The sequence below is a fragment of the Metopolophium dirhodum genome, chromosome 1 (genome assembly GCF_019925205.1).
Source record: "Metopolophium dirhodum isolate CAU chromosome 1, ASM1992520v1, whole genome shotgun sequence".
NCBI lineage: Eukaryota > Metazoa > Arthropoda > Insecta > Hemiptera > Aphididae > Metopolophium > Metopolophium dirhodum.
This window is the reverse complement of record NC_083560.1, coordinates 144,986,255-145,008,587: the sequence shown is the minus strand read 5'-3', so window position 1 is coordinate 145,008,587 and position 22,333 is coordinate 144,986,255. Positions and strand designations below refer to the sequence as shown.

The 22,333-nt window shown below is 31.7% G+C and overlaps 2 protein-coding genes and 1 pseudogene across 2 annotated transcripts in view; 2 read left to right on the top strand and 1 right to left on the bottom strand.

Moving 5' to 3' along the window:
• Positions 1-22,333, bottom strand: part of LOC132933128 (uncharacterized) — a 58,061-nt pseudogene that overhangs the window by 20,507 nt on the left and 15,221 nt on the right.
• LOC132935731 (uncharacterized) overlaps positions 1-22,333 on the top strand; it is a 165,753-nt gene that overhangs the window by 139,175 nt on the left and 4,245 nt on the right. The window lies entirely within an intron of this gene.
• LOC132936764 (uncharacterized) lies at positions 16,287-22,022 on the top strand. The gene is made up of 9 exons (XM_061003534.1): positions 16,287-16,501; positions 16,733-16,921; positions 17,003-17,068; positions 17,169-17,288; positions 17,603-17,824; positions 18,278-18,500; positions 20,130-20,437; positions 20,746-21,023; positions 21,879-22,022. Exons 1-9 carry the CDS (start codon positions 16,318-16,320, stop codon positions 22,020-22,022), a joined length of 1,734 nt encoding a protein of 577 aa, XP_060859517.1. The 5' UTR covers positions 16,287-16,317.

Sequence of the window (22,333 nt, the reverse complement as noted above, 5' to 3'; positions counted from 1 at the left end):
ATGCTGTGACGTTACAACACCCATAGCACAGAGGTAACCGAAACGGATGCTCTGGTAATGGCGGTGCAAACCGCTCCCCATAGTACCGATAACGCGGTTAAGAACCAGTTACCCAGCTATACATCACAACCACCGTCGAATAACGCTAAACGTGTATGCCCCGACAAAATTCCGACCCCCGCGGTCGAACTCGAATTTAGGTCAGGCCCCGTAACAGCTCTACTCGACTCACAAGCACAAAAATCGTATGTAAGCCCGAACAAAGCACATAAATATGGCACACCCCCACACGGACAACCAACTCAGGTACGAATGGCGGACGGACATACCACCACGACAAGTGGTACCTCCACATTCGTAGCCGGAATCGGAGACCTCACGGTCACCTTCAACGCAGCCATTCTAGAAAATTTGTACTGCGACATGCTCCTAGGTCACGACTTTCTCGTACAAAACGAAGTCACCTGGGACTACACAACGAGCACTATCCATTTAGGTTCGGATAGGAGAACAACAGCGTGCTGGAAAGGGCGGACACCCACCCCAACCCCAGCACTAGATGTCGACAAATTAACAATAAACGGTGACCACCACACACGCGCGAAACTCGCCGAAGTAGTACGCAACTACCCGGACGTATTCAATGGTAGGGTAGGACGCACCAGGTTAATTGAACACGACATCCTCCTCAAAAACCAAACACCCATAGCGCTCAAACCATATCCCTACCCACCGGTAAAACAGGCCACAATCGACACCATGATACGGGACATGGAAGAGCAGGGACTGGTAGAACAGAGCACATCCCCGTGGGCCGCACCCATCGTTCTAGCAAAAAAGAAAGACGGATCACCCCGACTATGCATTGATTATAGGCGGCTCAATGATATCACTGAGTCTGACGCTTACCCAATGCCCGACCTCAATACGCTGATACGTCAGATGAGAGGCGCAAAAGTATTCAGCGTCCTGGACCTTAAAACGGGTTACTGGCAGGTCCCACTTAACCAAAACGCGCGAAAATACACGGCATTCCGGACGCGTCGGGGCCTATACCAATTCCGAGTCCTCCCCTTCGGCCTCAAAAACAGCCCCATGACCTTCGTGCGATTAATGGACGAAGTCCTGAGGGGGTACCTGGACGAGTTCGTCCGCGTATACCTAGACGATATAGTGGTGTTTTCAAACACTGTGGACGAACACCAGTGCCACTTGGACAAAGTTCTAGAACGTCTACAGAGACACGGGCTCACATGCAACCCCGAAAAGTGCAAATTCGGAGCCACCGAAATTTCATTTCTCGGACACCTAGTCACCTCCGAAGGAATAGACAAACAACCGGAGAAACTAGAGGGCATCATAAACTACCCCCCACCAACCAAACTGAGGGACCTACGGAAGTTCCTGGGCGTTTGCAACTGGTACAGCCAGTTTGTCGACAACTACGCGGACACCATAGCACCCCTAACGAATAGACTCAAACAGGGGACCAAATGGTCGTGGACCGAAACCGAACAGGCCGCATTTACCAAAATAAAACGCGCCCTGTACGATTCGCCAAAACTGTCGACGCCAGATTACGGAAAACCGTTTTGCCTACAAACCGATGCTAGCGAAATAGGAGCAGGTGCCGTCCTTTTCCAACGGGGTGACAGCCCGGACGAAAGGCGGATAATCGCCTACGCAAGCAAAAAGTTTAGTGATACGCAAACAAGGTACGCCGCGGTGGAACGCGAGTGCCTCGCGATAATCTGGGCAACCGACAAGTTTAGACCATACCTAGAGGCCCGCCGCTTTGACCTATTCACCGACAACTCGGCACTCACATGGCTCCACCGAGCCAAAAACACAAATTCCAAGTTAACCAGGTGGGCACTACAGCTGGCTAACCTGGACTACAAAACCACACATGTGCCCGGCGTACAGAACGAGGCGCCGGACATGCTATCCCGCAACCCAACCACCGGGCCACCGGTAGACGAGGAACACCTCGAGGAACGACTAGTAGGAGTACCCACCTCACCACTCACCACTGCTACTAGCTCACCGGCCGACAATCTGTTCGCCACGACGGACCCGGCTAACACCACTAGTGGTCCCACAATCACACACGCTATGCTCGTGACATGGCAGGCCAATGACCCCAATACACGAGACACAGCGCGCAACATGACAACGGACGACCCAGCGCACAATACCGGAAGTACCACGGATAGAAAAAATAAATACATTTTTACCGACGGTCTTCTGCGGATAAATTTGGGCGAACACACACCCGTAGTCATCCCAAAGGACAAGACGCAGAACGTGATCTGGACATACCACGATCACGTACTCGCAAACCACCCGGGCTGGAAAGAAACGTACAGAGCGGTAAAACAACGGTTTTTTTTGGAAAGGACAAAAAAACGACATCCGACTGTACGTCAAGTCGTGTCACATATGCGCGTGTACCAAACCACTGAACACGCGCGCAGATGACCCCGCGACCACCAGAATACCCTGACACCCCTGGGAGGTGGTTAGCATAGACCTCATGGGCCCCTACCCGCGTACGAGGAGGGGAAAACAATACATACTGGTCGCCACGGATCTGTTTAGTAGATGGACCGAGGCATACCCCCTCGGAACAGCCACTACAAAAACAATAACCGAAACGCTTGAACGAGAATTCTTTTCACGTTTCGGATACCCCCGTGTGTGCTTAAGCGATAACGGCCCACAGTTCGTAGCAAACGATATGCGTAAAGCGATCGAACAGTGGGGGGCCGAGGGCTGGAAAACTCCGGTATATCACCCGAGGGCCAACCCAGTCGAACGCCGTAACCAGGAATTAAAAAAAGGTCTACGCGCGCTACTCATCGACGGCAACCACAACACCTGGGACACCAAGCTAGCCCCCATTCTTTTTTCGATCAGGAACAGGCGTAACGACCGGACAGGATATCCACCATCGGTACTCGTCCTCGGGAGAGAGGGCAAAAGGCTGGGGGACTGGATACTGTCGCGGACAGCGGACAACCCGATCGAACAAATAAACATGGCTAGGGTGAGTCGCGAAAACGATGTACTGACCGCACCACCGGCAACAGGTGGGCCGACGGACACAAAGTACAAAACAGGTGACACAGTGTACTACAAGGCACACCACCTGTCAAACACGCACAAAAAATTTCACGCCGGCTTCGCACCGAAATGGTGGGGACCGGTAAAGCTACACAAACGCGTAGGCAAAGGTGTGTTCACCACAGACCAACAGCCAACACGCAAGATCCACGTGTCCTGCCTAAAACACGCAAACATCGCAGCGCCCAAAACACCCCCCTTCCAACCCCCACCCCAACCATAAATCCACAATAGCATTTGGTGTACATCATTTCAGTCGGAATAGCACCAATGGAGCGTCAACCACCAGCCACATCCAGCACCCTCCAACAAGCGGCGGAACTGCTGGAACGCAGCCAGCAGCTGCTGAGGTCAGTCAGCATGGAGGAGGGCACCAACACCACCACGGCGGCACGGGTCCGCCAGATGACCACGGCGCAGTTGCAGCGGGACCCGGTACTGTGGGCCGCCTACACGCGTGGGTGGGAGGACCGGACCGTCGTCTTCCAAAGGGCGACGAGCGGCGAACCCGCAACCGCAATGCGGCTCAATAGATCGCGCAGCCCCAGGCGGGTGACTCGACCGACGGCCACGGCACGACCGGTAGCCGCAGCACGACCGGCGACCCGAACTCGACCGGCGCCACCAACAACAACAAGTCGGGCACCGGCGAGACTGCCTCCCCACCCACTGATGGAGAGACCAGTACCGGCACCGAGGACATCAACCATCCCGCCTCCAGGAACGCCCGTCAACCCGCTGCCAATAAGGGACAACACCACCGACGCAACACCACCGGCTTCACTCAACGCCCGCCAGCGCCGGAACAAACAGCGGATGCGGGACTACAAGTCAAAGCAGACGTCCCAGCAACACCGCCTGGAAAAACCGGCGCCAACACCAGCCCCCGTCCCGCCACAGCCAGAACCTGCGACACCGGACCTCACCGTGGTCACGGTACCGGAAGTGACAAACACTTCCGGAACAACCTGAACCGCGGAAGAACCAACAGCCTCGACCCCTCAAACCGCGGATATGGAAATATCCCCGGAAGAGGAGGCGGACCTGTTAGGTGAGACCGACGCAGGCATGGCTGGCACTGAAGACATGGAGGTCAGCCTCATGAACACAGCCGCTGAACACAGCTGGAAAAACGTGCCCACGGACAGGTGTCTACCACACCCACCCTCCACACACACCCTTTGACAACACCGGCAACGGCCGGAACACCACCGCCGTTGGCAGTTTGGGGGGGGGAGTATGACGCGGTCCCGCGTAATAGCTGTTTGAATTCAAATAGCCTTTTACGCGGAAAGCCGCGCAACGCTTCTCAAACAAACCGCCAATCGACGATGGACGACGCCGGCGCGCGACACCGTTGAGTGAACCGGATTGTAATGTCACCAGTTTTTTTACCGACGACCCGCACGAGACGGAACTTTCTTTTACCCATCCCCGCAACCATCGTCTTTTTTTTTCTTTTTGTTTTTTTTTGTGGTTTTTTTTTGTTTTCTCCGCGTTAATAAAAAAAATCAACCTTCACCCCCAAAAGCTGTTTTCGTGTCTATAATTTTGTTGTGGTCACCTGACACCTCACCACCTCATCCTCGCGGCTCCTCATAGGACCGCATCAAAACCTTGTTCTAAACATAGTTGAAAAGTGTATATGCTACAACAAACACATTGTGTTAAATATTCCTCATTTTCTATTTCTAGAGCTGAATATACTTCTTGTTGCAAATTATTATCATCATTTAAATCAATCTCTGTATCTGTTATTATGTCTTCAATTGTAGATTCAGATAAAATGACATGACCATCTATAAAATAAATACCAAAAATGAATATTATGTCCTAATATGTAACAATTATAAGTTCAGAGACCATTTCTTAGATGTTCAGTGTTTTCAGACTCAATATCATCTTCATTAAGTATATCATCGTCATTAGCATCATTGAATATCTTAACCATTTTCACAATATTTCTTCCAATGTCACATGTTATTGAATATACTTGTCGATTATCATTATCATACTTCTTCAAGATACTTATCAACTAGAAAGTAAACTTAGTTATATTTTGTAACAATATTAAAGAACAAATTTAGTCACTAACCAAGATTTCATTACCACTTTTTTTAGGTACTCAGATGTATGCTTTTCGCTTAATTCTGTCATTCCTAATGTCTTGATGCTTAACTTATCATCTTTAATATATTGCACATTTACACCAATAATTGATCGATTAAGTCTGGTAACACAATCAACCTTCAACGATACTAACCTTTTGTAGACATCTAGCTTAATATTTTTTACTATATCATATGCATGTTCTTTCACATAATTTCTTATATTTCTTGAGTTAATTCTAAAATCTATAAATATTTTTAAAAATGTAGCTACTATCAAATTTAATATTGATCATTGTTATTTAAAATTGTCTGCAATGTGTAGTACTGTAACGTGCCCCAGTCAATGAATATTAGGATGAAGGTAGAAATGTAGAACTTGAGTTTAAAGTATAATATAGTTACGTTTATTTAATTTATTTAACTGTTATTGATATATAAAAATTATTCTAAGTCCAATTATACGACTAAAATCTAGCGAGATGTGACTATATAGTTCCTGATGACTGTTCCTAAGCTCGTCGGTTGCTCGTCTGATGAACGCTTGTCCATCCGCTCTCCTCGATGGTTCAGTCCCTGTCCCTACTTTACTCTGGATAACCATACATGGTCATCTTGCGGTTAGGCCTACCGTGGGATTGTCACACGCTTTGCACACGGCCGGATGTCAGACATATATGTGTTGTTGTTGTGCATTTGTGGTGTTTTATTCCACATAACCACACACGATCTATATGGACATTTTATGCGAGTTATTTATATAAGTAGTCATATATATATTGACGCACGCTGTTCATGGTCACGCTCGATATTCGTTGTACTACTACACACGCAGCGCATACGGTATTATCATTATTAATGTTACGCGGCGCGTACTATACACGATTACGTATAAGTAGTATATATATACCATTCCTGGCGCAGTCCATATTATATCAATGAAAGATCACAAAGAAAATAATGTGTAAAAAGATCAGAAAATCGAAATGCAATAATAATTAAAATATTTTCCGCAAAACTTAATTATTAAAAATAAAAATCGAAATGCAATAATAATTAAAATATTTTTCGCAAAACTTATGTTATTAATAATTAAAAATTGAAATGCCATGATCCCCCAAAATATTTTTAAGAAAATCTAAATGCAATAATAATTAAAATATTTTTTGCAAAATCACCCCAAAATATTTTTTTCAAAATCGAAATGCAATAATAATTAAAATATTTTTTAATAGAATTGTTCTATCAAAAATAAAAATCGAAATAGCATATTTAATTGCAAAATGTATTAAAAAGAAATTGAAAAAATTAATTTAAAAATTAAAAATATAATAAATAATAAAATAATGGAAACAACTATCAATGATTTTAATAAATTACAAAAAAATGAAATGCAAAACGAAATAGAAAACTCAATATTAAATAATGAAATCTTTGTTAAGTTTTGTAAATTTGAATACTATAATACTAATAAAAATAAAAATATTAAAATTATGAAATATAATCTAAATAAAATTCCAATTAAAGGAAATATTTTAATTGTCGATCATGGACACAATATTTCTGGAAATGGTAAACCTTATGCTTCTAAAATACTAGAATCACCAACATGGCTTGAAATTTGTAAAATTGCTAATGATTTAATAAATACAACTGGTACTTATTTTTTCAAATATCTTCATGATATTTGTGTTGTTCAAGATTTAGGAAATATTAAAATATGTTGTCTTGGTATGGGAGGTACAGATTCCGATCACAAAATGCTTAGAATATAATAATATAATTAATTAAATTTTTTAATAGAATTGTTCTATTAAAAAAATATTTGATATTTAACGCGCACCCGAATAGGGTGCGCGTTATTAAAATCCAAAAATCTTTGAAAACGATTTTACACTATGATACTATGAGGGGGACTTATAAAGAATTAAAAACAAAAATGTTTGATGTAAAAATAAACATTCCAACATAAATAGCAACGGAGTTATACTTAAATGAAAAATATGAAGCGGGGGGTAAACTTTTAATATGTAGTGTAGATAAGCATATAAAACATATCTGTGTTGATCCGCCTTGATTTTATAAAATATTAAATGAAATATAGGACTTGTAATATTTAACTTTGTATAATTATACGAACTCATTATTAATAAAAAAATGCAAAAAATTTGCAAAATATCTGTGTTGTACAGACATCCAGAATGGTGGCCACCTCTCACTTTTTTTTATTTTTTATTTTTTTAACTGGTTGTCTGTACAACAGAGATATTTTTTTTACCTAAGCACTGTGACGTGGTGGGTTAGACAGGTATTTATTTGTAGAATTTAAAGTCAGAGGTGGACATTATATACGTCAGCCTTGGAACAAGACTGAGGTAGATACAAATCAAGGTGACAACGTAGGCCGCACCACGTGACAACCTACATTCGCATGTAGATCACCAATCGCCCGAAGCGCTACAATTGCCGGCTTTATAATGCCCCCCACCTAATTTCAAATCCTACTACGAGAACAAACACAGTAGGAACAAATCTGCTGCAGTCAGATTCGAACCTAATATGTTCAGTCTCAAAACACACGCCTTAACCCACCGCGCCACAATGCTTAGGCATGTAATGTATACTATGTAACACTATTTAAATAAAATTAAACTAGTATAATTATACCACGCTGTATACTTCACACTGTATACATCACACTGTATACTTCACATTGTATAGTAGTCAGCTGATAACATTCCACAACAGGATGTTAAAAAATAATCAGTCGAGTTACATATTATTATTAAAACTAGGTCATTACACTTTAATTATTATTATTCGAATCATGTAATTCCTCTTGTATTAATTTACGTAGTTTGTTTAGTGAAAGTTTAATTTCATTATAATATAAATATATTTTTTTTAACATCGAATTATTAAAACATACATATGAGTACATCAACGACTCGTTAACGTAAAAAAACGACTCGTAAACGTAAAAAAACGACTCGTTAACGTAAAAAAACGACTCGTTAACATAAAAAAACGACTCGTTAACGTAAAAAAACGACTCGTTAACTCGTTATTTTTTAATAGAAATATTTCTATTAAAAAAAATTATGATATTTAGATAAATTTTTTATAATTTTCAATAAATTCTAAACATAAATGACCACATATAGGTGGATCATTATAGTATTGAAATTGGGAAACAGTACAAAAAAGATTATCTTTACCTAAATATTTTAAAAGTTCTTTTGGTGGCTCGCCAACTATATGACCAAATGGATCAAAATATATTTTAAATGTATTGTTTATTTTTTTCCATGCAACCCAATGAGAACCATTTTGAGTAGAATCATTTAAATTAAATACTCCACATTCATTTTCCCATGGTGTTGTAGGTAATTCATTTAACATAAAACACCCTCTATAATTTTTTATTTTATTTCCAAAGTAATTTATATCTATATTACTCAATGGGTCAATTTTTATATTATTTTCTTTAATCCAAAACCGTGTATAAATACCTTCAAATTTTTCAATATTATTTCTAAATGTTTTTATTTCAAATTTATTCATTTTTTTAATTTTTTTTTCAATATTTTTTTTTTTTTTTCAAACCAGAACCTTGTGATCTAATTTTTTCCATCTCTTTATTATGTCGAATTGTTTCTTCTTCCAATTTTTTTTTATGTTTAGCATCAGTTATTGCTGTATAAACTGCACTTGCACCTGCAGCCAAAGCACTTACGCCTTCAATCACAGCAATAGCTATTGGTAAAAATCCACCTTTTTTAATTTGAACATGTTTAAGTTCTAATCTTGATCTGGTATTATTTTTTTTAGCGTTTTTTAATTTTCTTATTTGTTCTGGCTCAAGAATAAATTTATGTTTTCCACTATCAATTTGATTATTTTCAATTAGAATTGATACATCTTTATTATTTTTATGAGCTTCTAATATTTTATTAAATTGTTTTTTATTTAAATTTAGATTCATTTTATAATACAAAAAAAATAAATTAAATTAAATTCATTCCAAATCGTCTTTTAACATTCATTACATTTGCTGTAAAAATGGCTGCAGTTTTTTCAGCTATAGAACTATGAGGATCATAAAATCTTTCCATTGCTTTTTGTTCTAAAATTTTATCAGCAATATGTCTTGTTTTAGTATCTTTATTATCTTTATAAAAATAATCATGTTCTCTCGCAGCTTCATCTAATTTGTTTATAGGTTTTTTATTTTTTTCTAACTTTGTTCCCGGTCCTAAATAATTATAACCAGGCCAATGTATTTTAGGTAAACTTGAACAATTCAAAAGAAAATTAACAATTCCTGAACCTGTAATAATTTTCTTTGGTAAACATGAAACATATGATGATAAATAATCTGCACCAATAATAGGTATATCAATTAATTTTTCCATTTCTCTAATACAAATATTAAGAATATCAAGTTTTTCATCATGGTAAATATTATTTCCTGTACTTTCTTCAATTGATATATAATGTATACGTTTAATTATTTTTTCTTTTGATATATTTTTCACATCATTTGGTAAACAAGTTACATATTTTAGTAAATATTCAATACCTTCAGGAGTATCAATATGGTTTTCCATAATTATTTTAAACAAATGAAGAATACCAAGTTTTTCGTTTTTAAAATTATTATTTCCAGCTCTTTCCTCTGCAGAAATAAACTGTAAATTATCTATAACTTGGTTTACATTACTAATATAACGATATTCAATATGATTTTCTGTGTATTTCTTTAAACCCTCCCCTATTTGATTATCTTCAGCTAATATTTCATTATTTTCTTTCTTTTCCATAATTTCATTATCATCATTATTTTCTTTCTTTTTATTAATTTTTTTATTATTTTTTTTATTATCAGTAGTTTCTTTCTTTTTATTATCCGTAGTTTCTTCATCATTTTCATTCGTTTTAATTCCATTCATTTCTCTCCAAATGTTTTTAATCATATCATTATATTTTTCACCACGACTTGATTTAGCTCTTTTCGTTGAAGGATCATTGTTTTGATATATAGAATTAGTTTCAATTAATATATTTTTATAAATATTAAAATCATCATCTGTATAAAATTTCGGATTGGTAGTATCTACATGAGTTAATAATCTCCACAAACCTAGAGTTCCTGTATATGTTTTTCCATTTAAAATTATATTATCATTTTCAAAATTTATTTTATCTTTTCCAATCATATGAATATCATCTTCTTTATTATAATATATTCCAAAAGAATTAGTATCTTTTACAGTTGGTAAATATCTTGTCGAAATAGCACCTAAGTTTATAACATTTTTAGGTAATGGAGAATTACTTGTTGATTTTTGACTAGAATATTTTGGAGTTCCAAAAGTCTCTTCTGAACTTGTTAATCTTTTTAATTCTGGATTTCTAGGTTGATAATAATAGGGTTTATTTAATTTTTGAATGTCTCCTTCAGTTTTAATAGCAACATCTTTAACTGCATTCATTGTTGTATTAACATTTGTTAATGCGTTTATTATTGGTCCAAACTTTTTTTGTTGTTCTTCAATTACATGTTTTTGTTTTACAACTGTATTTCTAAATCTACCCTGTAAATCTTTTTTAAGATTAATTATTTTATTTACATCTGTAGATTTTAATTGTTTTTTTTCTTTTTTAATATTATCTTCATCTTCACCTTCATCATCTTTTTTTATAATAACAGTCTCTTTTTCATTAGGTTTTAATAATACATCTTTAAACCTATTTTGTAATTTTTTTTTCTTATTAATTATTGTCTGAATCTTTACATCTGATGTGTTTTTTAAATTATTTCCTACCTTGGAATTGTTTTGTGTTTGATCTTCAAATGTAACATTTTTTTTAATTTTTTTTTTTAATTCTTTTTGAATTTGTTTGATATCCATTTATTATACAAAATTAAATTAAAACATAATCATTCATCGATATATAAAATCTTATTACCTTTATTGTCATAGATTAAATTTTTTATCAAGTCTATTGTTATGAAACCATATGTTTTTATTTTACTTTTTTTATCATATTTTTTACAATAAGTTCTATTAATTTCTTTAAATTTTTCTAAAGGTACATCTTCACTAATCAAATCGGACCATATTTTTTCAATATAATAATTTGATTGATTAAAAACAATTAAAACATTCAAATTATTTCTTATTGTTTTTATATCTACTGAAGTATAACTTTGTGTTAAATAAATAACACTAATATTCTTTGATCTTGATCTTATAAAATATTCAATTATCATGTCTTGTTTTTCTTTTAGAAAATCATCAAAAATCACTAAACTATTTTCTTCACAATCATCTACAGATATTATTTCATCATTAGAAAAATGTGTGTTTATAGAAGGTATATCATCAAATATTTTTTTAATATATTTATAGACTGGTTGATCAATATTTTTTGTAAAAATATATAGATTTAAATAAGGAATCCAATAATTTATAATCAGATTATACAACAAGTTTGTTTTACCACAACCAGATGGTCCTATAATTAAAACACGTGAAGGTAATTCAAATAAAGATTTTTTTTTATTTTCATCTTCAATAAAAAATTTTACTTTTACTTTATCCATTTATTTAAAAAAATATATATATTTGGTAATATAAATAAGAAAATGGAAAATATTTTAAATAAATATGATAATTATATAATAAATAGCCAATATGAAAGTTATATACCTCAAATCACAACAGAATTAAATAAACCTAACCGAAATACAATAGTTATAGTAGATGGTAAAGATAAATTTCTGAATGTTAAAAATTCAAAACTTTATTTATTACTTGAATATGTACAAGAAGATGGTACTAAATATCCAGCAAAATCTAATGTTATGTTATCTGATAATGGTGGAGCATTTTCGTTTCAAAAACTTACAATTAAATTAAATAATAAAATTATAGATGAAAGTGAGAATACTGGAAGACTAAGTACAGTAAAAGGTTATATGAGTTATGCTGTTGATGGAAATGGTCCTACACAAAATTCAGGATTTCAATCTACATCTGAAGGAGGAGGAAGTGTTGAGCTCATCATTCCTTTATCACACTTAGGTTTAGGGTCAATGAAAGATATAAAACAAATTTACAATGCTAGATTTGAAATAATTTTTACAAGAAATACTGATGATGCATTGATTCTAGAAACAAACACTGAAGCTACAGCAGAGTCAAAAAATGTTAAAGCAAAACGTGGTAAAGTTAATATTTTAGAATTAAAAGTTCAAATGTAAAATATAGAATATGATGAAATAACAAAAATTCAAATAGTTGATGAATTAATTAAGAAACCGTTTATTTTAGATTTTAAAAAATGGCAATGTATTGAAATCAGAAATCTTACTGGAAAAAATATAAGATACGATTTATCATCTAATTATCGAAATAATAAACATCCATTTTTTGGTGTTGTTTATTTTCAAAAAAATAAACTAGACAATCAAGATAGTAATGCTGCTTTTTTTGATGATTGTAATGTTGTAAATTATTCTTTTAAAGTTAATGGAAAAAAATATCCTAATGAATTGCAAAATCTTGATTTTAATGATATGAAATTTTGTCAAGCATATGAAGATCATATGAGTTATAAAAAAACCTATTATAAATCACATGAAGAAAATCCATTAATGTATTTAGATAAACAAATGTTTAAAAAGAGACCATTTTTTGTTGTTAACATGAGTAGACATCAAAGTCAAATTGCGGTCACCAACTGTACACTAATTTTAAACGTAGATTTCAGTAAAAATTTACCTGAGAACACAATTTGTTATGTTTGTTTAATTTCTAGTGCAGTGTATACGTTTGATATTGAAAGAGGAATAGTTGATGAAAGTTTTTAAAAAAAATCGTTCCATACTTTAATTTTTCAAGATATTTTATCTTGAAAAAAAAGTTGCCCTCGGAATTCCGAGGGCAACTTTTCATATTTATTTTTTGATTAGATCAAGAACACCAATAAATTCTTCATCAAAATTAACAATATTACCTTTCAAATCTAAAATATAAATTTTTATCTTTTGAAATCGATTTTTACTCACTGGTCTATATATCATTTTATGAGGTTTAATCAAAGCACTATTAGAATTATATTGAAATAAAAATAAAACTTCATCATAATGAGATAGCTCATCAATATGATGTGTAATAGATTCTTCAATTATATTACAATGTACTTCTAATATTTTGTTGTTATTATTTAATGATGAATTTTCTCCATAATGTGTATGTATTGTATCATTCAATCCTAAACTTAAATTTAAATCTTTATCAAATGAAAAATAATCTTTTGTTGTTATTTTAATGTAATCACCATTATTTTCCAACTTCATAATCGAATTGAATAAGATATTTAAATGCTCAATTGAATAATTTCCTTTTAATAATGTTTTACTATTTTCATTAGAAATAATACCATTTATTTCTTTTAAGAAACCTTGAGTGTAAAATTGTGGAGTTTTTATTCCTATTACTGTATAAGCAATATCTGGTGCTGTATACACAACACCTAATTCAATTTCTTTCCCTTTAGGCCATGTTTTATTAAGAGGGATTAATTTTTTTATAAAATTAAAGCCTAAACAATTTGATAAATATTCATCAAACCACAGACCAATTGAAGCAGTTATTTTTAATAAATTTTTATTTATTTCAAGATTTATTTTAGGAAAATTTTCCACAAATTTAGTTCCGAATGAATTAAATAAATTTTCAATTTCACCTATTGAATAAATACCAATAAATATTGTACCTAGTGGGATTTGACCATTTCGACCTAATCTAAATTCACATTCTTTTTCAATATTTATGTAATATTCACCATCAATAGGAAAGTACATTTTTTTCTCACTTGTCATTGAAAAATCTATATTACCATTAAAACCTAAATATTTTTTTAATTTTTCATCTAATTTATAATAACAAGGAGATTTGATTGTAATTCTATTAGTTTCATCAGAAAATGATATAATAAGTGGTTCTATTTCTTTGTTCAATTGTTCAATACTATATCTACCTGTTTTTATATGTATTATATTCTGTTTAATTGTTATACAACACTCTGATTCAATATTAATAAAATTGTTGCCTTTCAAAACTAATGAATAGAGACCTAAAAAATGATCACTATCATTATTGTGAATAGGTTTGTTTAAATGAATACAACCCTTTTTAACTTTTATAAATACCATTTATAAAAGTAAATTTATTTTTTTATTTAAAATCAAAATCATGTCTTGTTTTCCCATTCTTTAAAATTTTTTCACAATTATAAATAAGATTCAATTTTGTTTCCGAACATGTATTATACCGTGTTATTTTGTTTTCTGTAAATTCATTTGTATATCTTTCTGGTAAATTTAACATATATTCATCGTTTAATACAACACTTATTCTTTTTCCAAACTTTGTATCAATCATTATGAACTTATTTACTTTGTATGGTTTTCCTTGTTCCAAACCATTAAATTTTATAAATGTATATCCATTGTTCATTTTATTTAAAGCATCTTTAAAGTTTTCCATTTCCATTTCTTATTTATATTAGAAAATATATTTTTTTTTTTATTTTCAATAATTTTTTTTAAAAATTTTCTATTTAAAAAATTTTTTTCAATATAAATATAAAAAATGAACGAAACTATATATTGTCTTAAATGTAAAATTCAAACAAAAAATATTAATGCAAATAAAATTCAAACAGTTAATGGTAGATGGAGAATTTCATCAATATGTTTTAAATGTAACACAAATAAAAGTAAATTTATAAAAAATCCTACAATTGGACATGATATTTCCAATAAAAAATTAAATGACCCAGATAAAATGATATTAGCTAAAGAACTTCATAAACCAGTTAGAAAAAAAATTCCTAAACGAAGAATAATTACTAAAGGTATTGATGATTTATGGGCTGCTGATTTAGTTATAATGAGAAATTATTTTGATGAAAATGAGGGTTATTCTTATATAATAACTGTTATAGATACGTTTTCAAAATTTTCTTGGGCTTTAGAACTCAAAAAGAAAGATGCATTTGGTGTGCCTAGGGACTGTACGAAAACTCATAATTCTATGGATCAAAGGACCAATTGGAATCCGACATCCGTCGTGGAAAATCGAAGAAATGTCTAAAGCATTGGAACAATTGAAAACCCACGTGCCTTGCGAATTTGCTAGGAAACCTAGAACACTACTTGAAGTGAGTCGTTGGAAAGCGACTGAATTTAGAAACTTTTTACTATATATCGGTATAATTGTAACTAAACCTATTTTACAAGATGAACAATGGAAACATTTTTTTGGTTTAAGTGTGGCAATGATAATTTTATTAAGTCCTGATTATGCAGAGTATATTAACGTTTCTCGTATAATATTAGATAATTTTGTTAAAAATTTTGAAAAAATTTATGGCCGTCATCTTATCTCGCATAACATTCATGGTCTGACACATATTTATGAAGATTATGACCGATTTGGACCGTTGGATACTTGCTCAGCATTTCCATTTGAAAACTACATGTGCTCATTAAAAAGAATGCTGAGAAAGCCAAACAAGCCTTTAGAACAAGTTGTGAATAGATATAAAGAAATTTGTGACTTAAAATCAACCATAAAACAAAAAAATCTTTATACCGGTTAGCTGGTTTGCACAAATGTGGCCCTGTTTTAGAGTATATGACTGGAGATCAATTTAGAACCATAATATTCGAAACAATGAGTATTAAAACACATATTGAAGCTGACTCTTACCTTTTGACTCATGATCATAATGTTAAACATAATTCAAAATAAAAACACTGAAGATATTATTTTAATATGTAAACAGTTTGAAAACAAACGCCCATTATTCATTAAACCTATTGAATCAACATGTTTAAATATTTATATTGTTAACCAATTATCAGATAATTATGTATCGTATACCTTTAATAATATCAAAAATAAAATGATAGTTTTACCGTTTAATAACAATTTTATAGCATTACCAATAATTCATTCTACAAAAAAATTGTTTTTAGATTTGTCTAGCTATTTATCGTTATACAATGTGGTGTGTAGTTGTTTTTAAGGATGATAATTCGGTTGAAGCTGTGCCTTCGCATTGGTATAAAAACCATAAATGCGCTTGGCCGAGAAAAAATGCTAAAAAAATGATAACACGCAGATCATCACCAAATATATTGGAATTTGATTATTTAGAAGCCCGTAAATTGAATAATAAAAGCTATGGTATGTATATTTGAATATAATGATACAAATTGTTATATGCTTTTATTAAAATATGGTACTTAACATGATAGGTTAATCTGTAGTATTAGTATTTGTACTGTATCTATCTGCATATTTATATATACACATATCTGATATTACAATATAGTAGATACCTCTGATTTAGTTAAACATACATTTTTTCATGTAATTTATGTTTATAATAATAGTTGTACATTGGTTTTTGTCCAGACACTTATGCAATAGCTCGAAACAAAGCTAAAATATCTGAAATTACCTCTGATCTATCTACTACTGAACTATCTGAATCAACCCAAAACTTATACCATACAAAAAACATTAAAAAAAGGAAAATTGAAAAAAAGAAAAAATTGTATGATGAGGAAATGTGGAGTCCAGCTTCTGATGATGATTTAATAAGTCATTTTTAAAAAATCATAAATAATAATTCAAAGTCTAATAAAGTAGGTACTATATTATGTATCCCTTTTATATTTTAAGTTGAACAAGAAGATATCAATACAGCAATGGAATCCAATACATCTATGGAATTGAACATTGTGAAAGGTAATTTCCTATATATAAGACAATCATTAATACTACACTTAATATTATACCAATTAAGAATGATACAATTTTATATAACATTTATTTAATAAAATTTCAGTTACACCAACTGGTTCAACATTACAATCAGATAATATTCCCAGTGGAACATTAAATGTAAAAAGAAAGCTAAGTTATTATGTAGAACATAGTGTACCAGAGTCACCAAAAATTCAGAAAGGTAGTAAAAAATAAAAATAAAAATACTTACTATTATTAATAATATTAGTACATGTAATTATAAAACTAATATTTAAAACATATTAAGTTTTATAAATATTAATTCAACTGGAGTCCCTATCCACATACTATTAAAAATGTCATGCTTTGTTTTTGAATTATGTCTGTGCAAGATCAATTTGCGATAATTACCCCAATATTGTTATATTGGATATATTTAATCCATATAACAGTAGGTAAATCATTGAAATATCCCTTGTTTAAAATATTAAAAAAATATTTATATTTTGATATAAATAAATACATTTTTATTAGGTTCGGAATTTCCATCAAATACTGTAATTTTTTCATCATCTTCTCCATTTAAAGTGACGACTGAAGAAAATATACCTCAAGCTGTTCAATCACTTCAAATGGAGAGTACTAGTAACAGAAAAGAAAAAAACTTATTCGATTTGTCAGATTATCTGCAACCTTCTCAACAATCGTTGAATTTGTCAACAGACTATCAACCTGCTCAAAAAGATAAATTACTAGGTAGATATAATATGTATTGTATAAAAATTTAGATATAAATTAAATAGATAATTAAATATCATAAAAATTATTCTCACAAGTAGTAGATTTGATGAACATGTTTATAGATAGTATACATAAAGATAATACTGACAACAATTTATCTAGTATATTATTTACTTTATGTTATTTAATTATATGGTGTTCTGAGTCTCAAGAGTTCAATTAAAATTATTGGTATTCTCAATATATAGTATAGCAAATGATTAAAATATTTTAAGTACTATAAATATCAAAAATTAAAGTCTTATAAATAAAATTAATAATAATAAAAGTTGAGCGTTAGTTTTAAAACTAAAAATTATATAATATGATTTTAGAAAAATATTAGTAATTAATATGTGTTTTTAGTAATTGTAGGACTATTTAATATATTGTATAATATTTATATTTCTATAATATGATATTTTTTAGATCTTATGTACAAAATGAACCGTACTATATGTAATATCAAGTATGATATTATGTCACTATCTGACAAAACTGATGGTTTAATAAATACATCTGAAAAAACTGGTTATGGTGAGATGTTAACTGATGAGGATACAATTCAAAAGGAAATATTTCAAATCCTTCCTATAGAAAATGAAGAAGACTTGTCATTGTTTGAATCTAAACTTTCCAATCAGGAATTCAGGCATATTATGTATATTACTTACAATATTATATTTATACTGAGATAAATACACTATACTATAGTCACACCTCCCTACCATATTAAAATATAATGAAAATTATATTTTTAAGTTGTTTAAATAGCAATTTAGTAGAATAATTATGAAATGTTTTAAAAAAATATTTTATTAATAATCATAAAAAATTTTTTTCTAACATTATTTGTGTGTTAATTTAAAGATATTATGAAAATAATGATAAATCATTATTTTATTTTTGATAATTATAAAATCTCAAACTGTTGGCCAAATAACATTATATAATCAATAAAATAACATTTTTTTGATTAGCATATAATGAAACTGTAACAATTATATAATGATATCATTAAAAATAAAATATTTTTTGACATAAAAAAACAATTTCTTGCTATCTGGGACATATCCTTCATAATATTATCTTTTATGCTATTATTATTTCTTTAAAAAAATAAGAACATACATTTTTTAGATATAACTATACAGGTATATGAAATTGCTTTCAAATACTTGCTTTCTAACAGTAGTTTCATCTCATTTAAAACTTGTATGATTAAAATGTTTAAAATTATAAAGTTGAAATAGTATAATATTGCATTCGTGTTTTATTTGTATTATACTATTAGGTAAAAGGTAGATTAATAAGGATATATATCTAAATAAACTAAAATTAAAGGGTCAATTATAATTAAAAAAAGGAACATAATATTAGGTCGTTCCATAAACAGTTAGTAGTTTAGTAATACGGGATCTCCCGGAGGGGAATAGTAAGTTCCTACACGAGAGTAGCAGGTAAACAATTACATATGTAAGTTCCTACAGGGTAAAAACCAGGTACCTATGTTAGTTCCTACACGGCGGAAAAAGGTACGTATGTAAATTCCTACACGGTAAAAACCAGGTACCTATGTTAGTTCCTACACGGCGGAAAAAGGTACATACGTAAGTGTACCTATATGTGTATATATGTGTATATATGTGTAAATATGTATATACGAATAAATATATGATGATTATATATTATATAATACAAACCACATAACACATTTTCACAAATAAGCATATAATAATTAGATTTGTTATTGAAACTTTATACGCTGGTATAGCTATTTAATATAGGTAACTACATTCAAATATACTTATAAATAATACTTATACATGTATATACGAAATCACTAGAAAATACGACAAGCTACAAGCTAATAATATTATCCCCTATACCTATAGGAAAAAGATAAAATATCTTATTATCTATATTTTTGACATACAAAATATTTATGACTTTTCATCATCGATAAAAATGATACAGAACTTGATTTTCATTTGATAATCTTAAAATTAGTTATAAGTCTTATAACTATACACAGTAAAATGTACATCTAGTTATTTCTCTTAAAAGTTTTGTTAGTATTGTTCGAAACATCTGAGTGTCCGTACATATCCGTTTATACTAATCATATACAGTTATACAAATTCACAATGAGCGAGAATGTATCATTCATGTTGAGTGAAAAAGGCAAACAACTACTAGTTTTGAATAAATTTAAATTTTTTAAGCATCATACATCTAAAAAAAATTAAATTACGTGGCGTTGTGTAATAAATAAGTGTAGTGCAAAAGTTTATACTTTGGGTCAAAATGCCCAATTAATTAATACAGATAAATCGTGTTTTGATCACCGCCATGCAAGTGATAGCACTTTAAATCGGCAACAAATAGGCAATGCTTGCAAAAGAAAAGCTGTAGACTCTATAGTTGAAAAACCGTCAAAAATAATACGAAAAGAAGTATCAAATTATGCTAACGAAGGAGATTTTATTGCACCCGACTTAAAACTCATAGCAAGGAATATTCATAATGCAAGGATGCATTGTTTCCCCAAACTGCCAACATCAAGAAAAGAAGTTCACGAAATATTAAGTTTATTAGACATAAAAACAAATAGAGGTGAGTTATTTTTATATGAAAATGATGCGCTATATGAAATAGTTATTTTTTCATGTAAAACAAATATAGATTTGTTAAAAGAATTAGATGTTTTATATATGGATGGTACTTTTAACTAAAGTGTTAATATTATACGCAACTATACACGGTTCATGGCATTAAAAATGGAGTGTACATTCCGTTAATGTTTTGTTTATTGCCAAATAAAGAAAAAAAGACTTACATTGCATTATTGAAAATAATAAAAATAGCTGGAGTAATACGTAAAAAAATTATTTTAGATTTTGAAATAGCAATGCATCAAGCAGTTTTTGAAATTTTTCCGGAAATAGAGGTGTTTGGATGTCGTTTTCATTTGGGCCAAGCTTGGTACCGCAAAATTCAAAATTTAGGTTACGCACCACAATTTAATTCTGCAAATGACGATGTAGGAAAATGGTTAGTACATATTTTTGGACTTCCTTTTCTCAATCCAGAGGAAGTGGCAGAATGTTTTACAGAATATTTTATGGCAGACAAACCTGAAAATGCAGCTATAACCGAATTTTGTGATTATTTGGTAGACAATTATATATCAAATGAATCAATATTTCCCCCGAAAATGTGGGCCCGGCAATGTTCTGATAGAGTCCATACGACAAACGCTTGTGAAAGTTTTCATTCAGATTTTAACTCTAATTTTTATCACCAACATCCAAATATTTTTAAAATTATTGAAATTCTCAAACTTTTTCAAGTAAATACGTAGGTATATAAAAATAAGAACTGCAATTAATAACCCAAAAACAAAAATCAGTAAAAAAATACGCCGAAAAAGAAGATTTTATAAATGAAAAAATTTCAGATTATAGAACAAGCAAAATAAATAAATACGATTATGTTAAATTATTAAGTTATAGAAATAAACCTCATAAAATATAAGTTTTCATTTTTATTATATTTTTTACTCATCATATTATATTTATTTGTGACGATGCGTTATGCGATTTATTTTTTGATGTTTTACTCTTTATATTATAATATATTCAATTATGAAAAATGAAAATGCATTATGCAATTTGTATTATATTGTATAATCATCATATATGTATTTATTCGTATATACATCGTATATACATATTTACACCTTTTTTCCACAATGTAGGAACTAACATACGTATCTGGATATTACCGTGTAGGAACTTACATGCGTATCTTTTTCCGCCATGTAGGAACTAACATAGGTACCTGGTTATTACCGTGTAGGAACTTACATACATACCTTTTTCCGCCGTGTAGGAACTAACGTGTGTATTTTTTTTACCTGCTACTCTCGTGTAGGAACTTACATTCACCCCTCCCGGATAGGCCGGATACGGGATAAAATTAATTCTTGGGTCGAATAAATAATTGAATAATACTATACTCTATTCAGAATACCCTGCCCATTTTGGCGCACGCGACTGAGCCGCCGGCCAGTGTTGGTATGGATGCTTCAGCTAAATTCCCACCAGGAGCTATAAAATTTCCCGTTTTTACTCAAAATTTCCCTTCGGTGGTGCCATCTAGTGGATTATAAAAACATTTTTCATTATTATCTAAAATATAAAACCTACAACAGAGTATAATGATACTATTTAGACACTGCTCTATATTATAGTACCCACTACCCAGTTGTAGTCTGTAGTTTACACTACTAAGTACTAATGACTTAGTGACTACTGTCTACACTCTACTGTTGTCTGTTGTACTTTGTTTAATTTAATACATTAATATTTATAAATACAAAATTCAACTATCTGCTTCAAACTACTTTTGCCAAGATCTCTGGTTTATTATTTATATATTTATTACCTACAACTCCAAATATTTATTTAAATATGCCATACA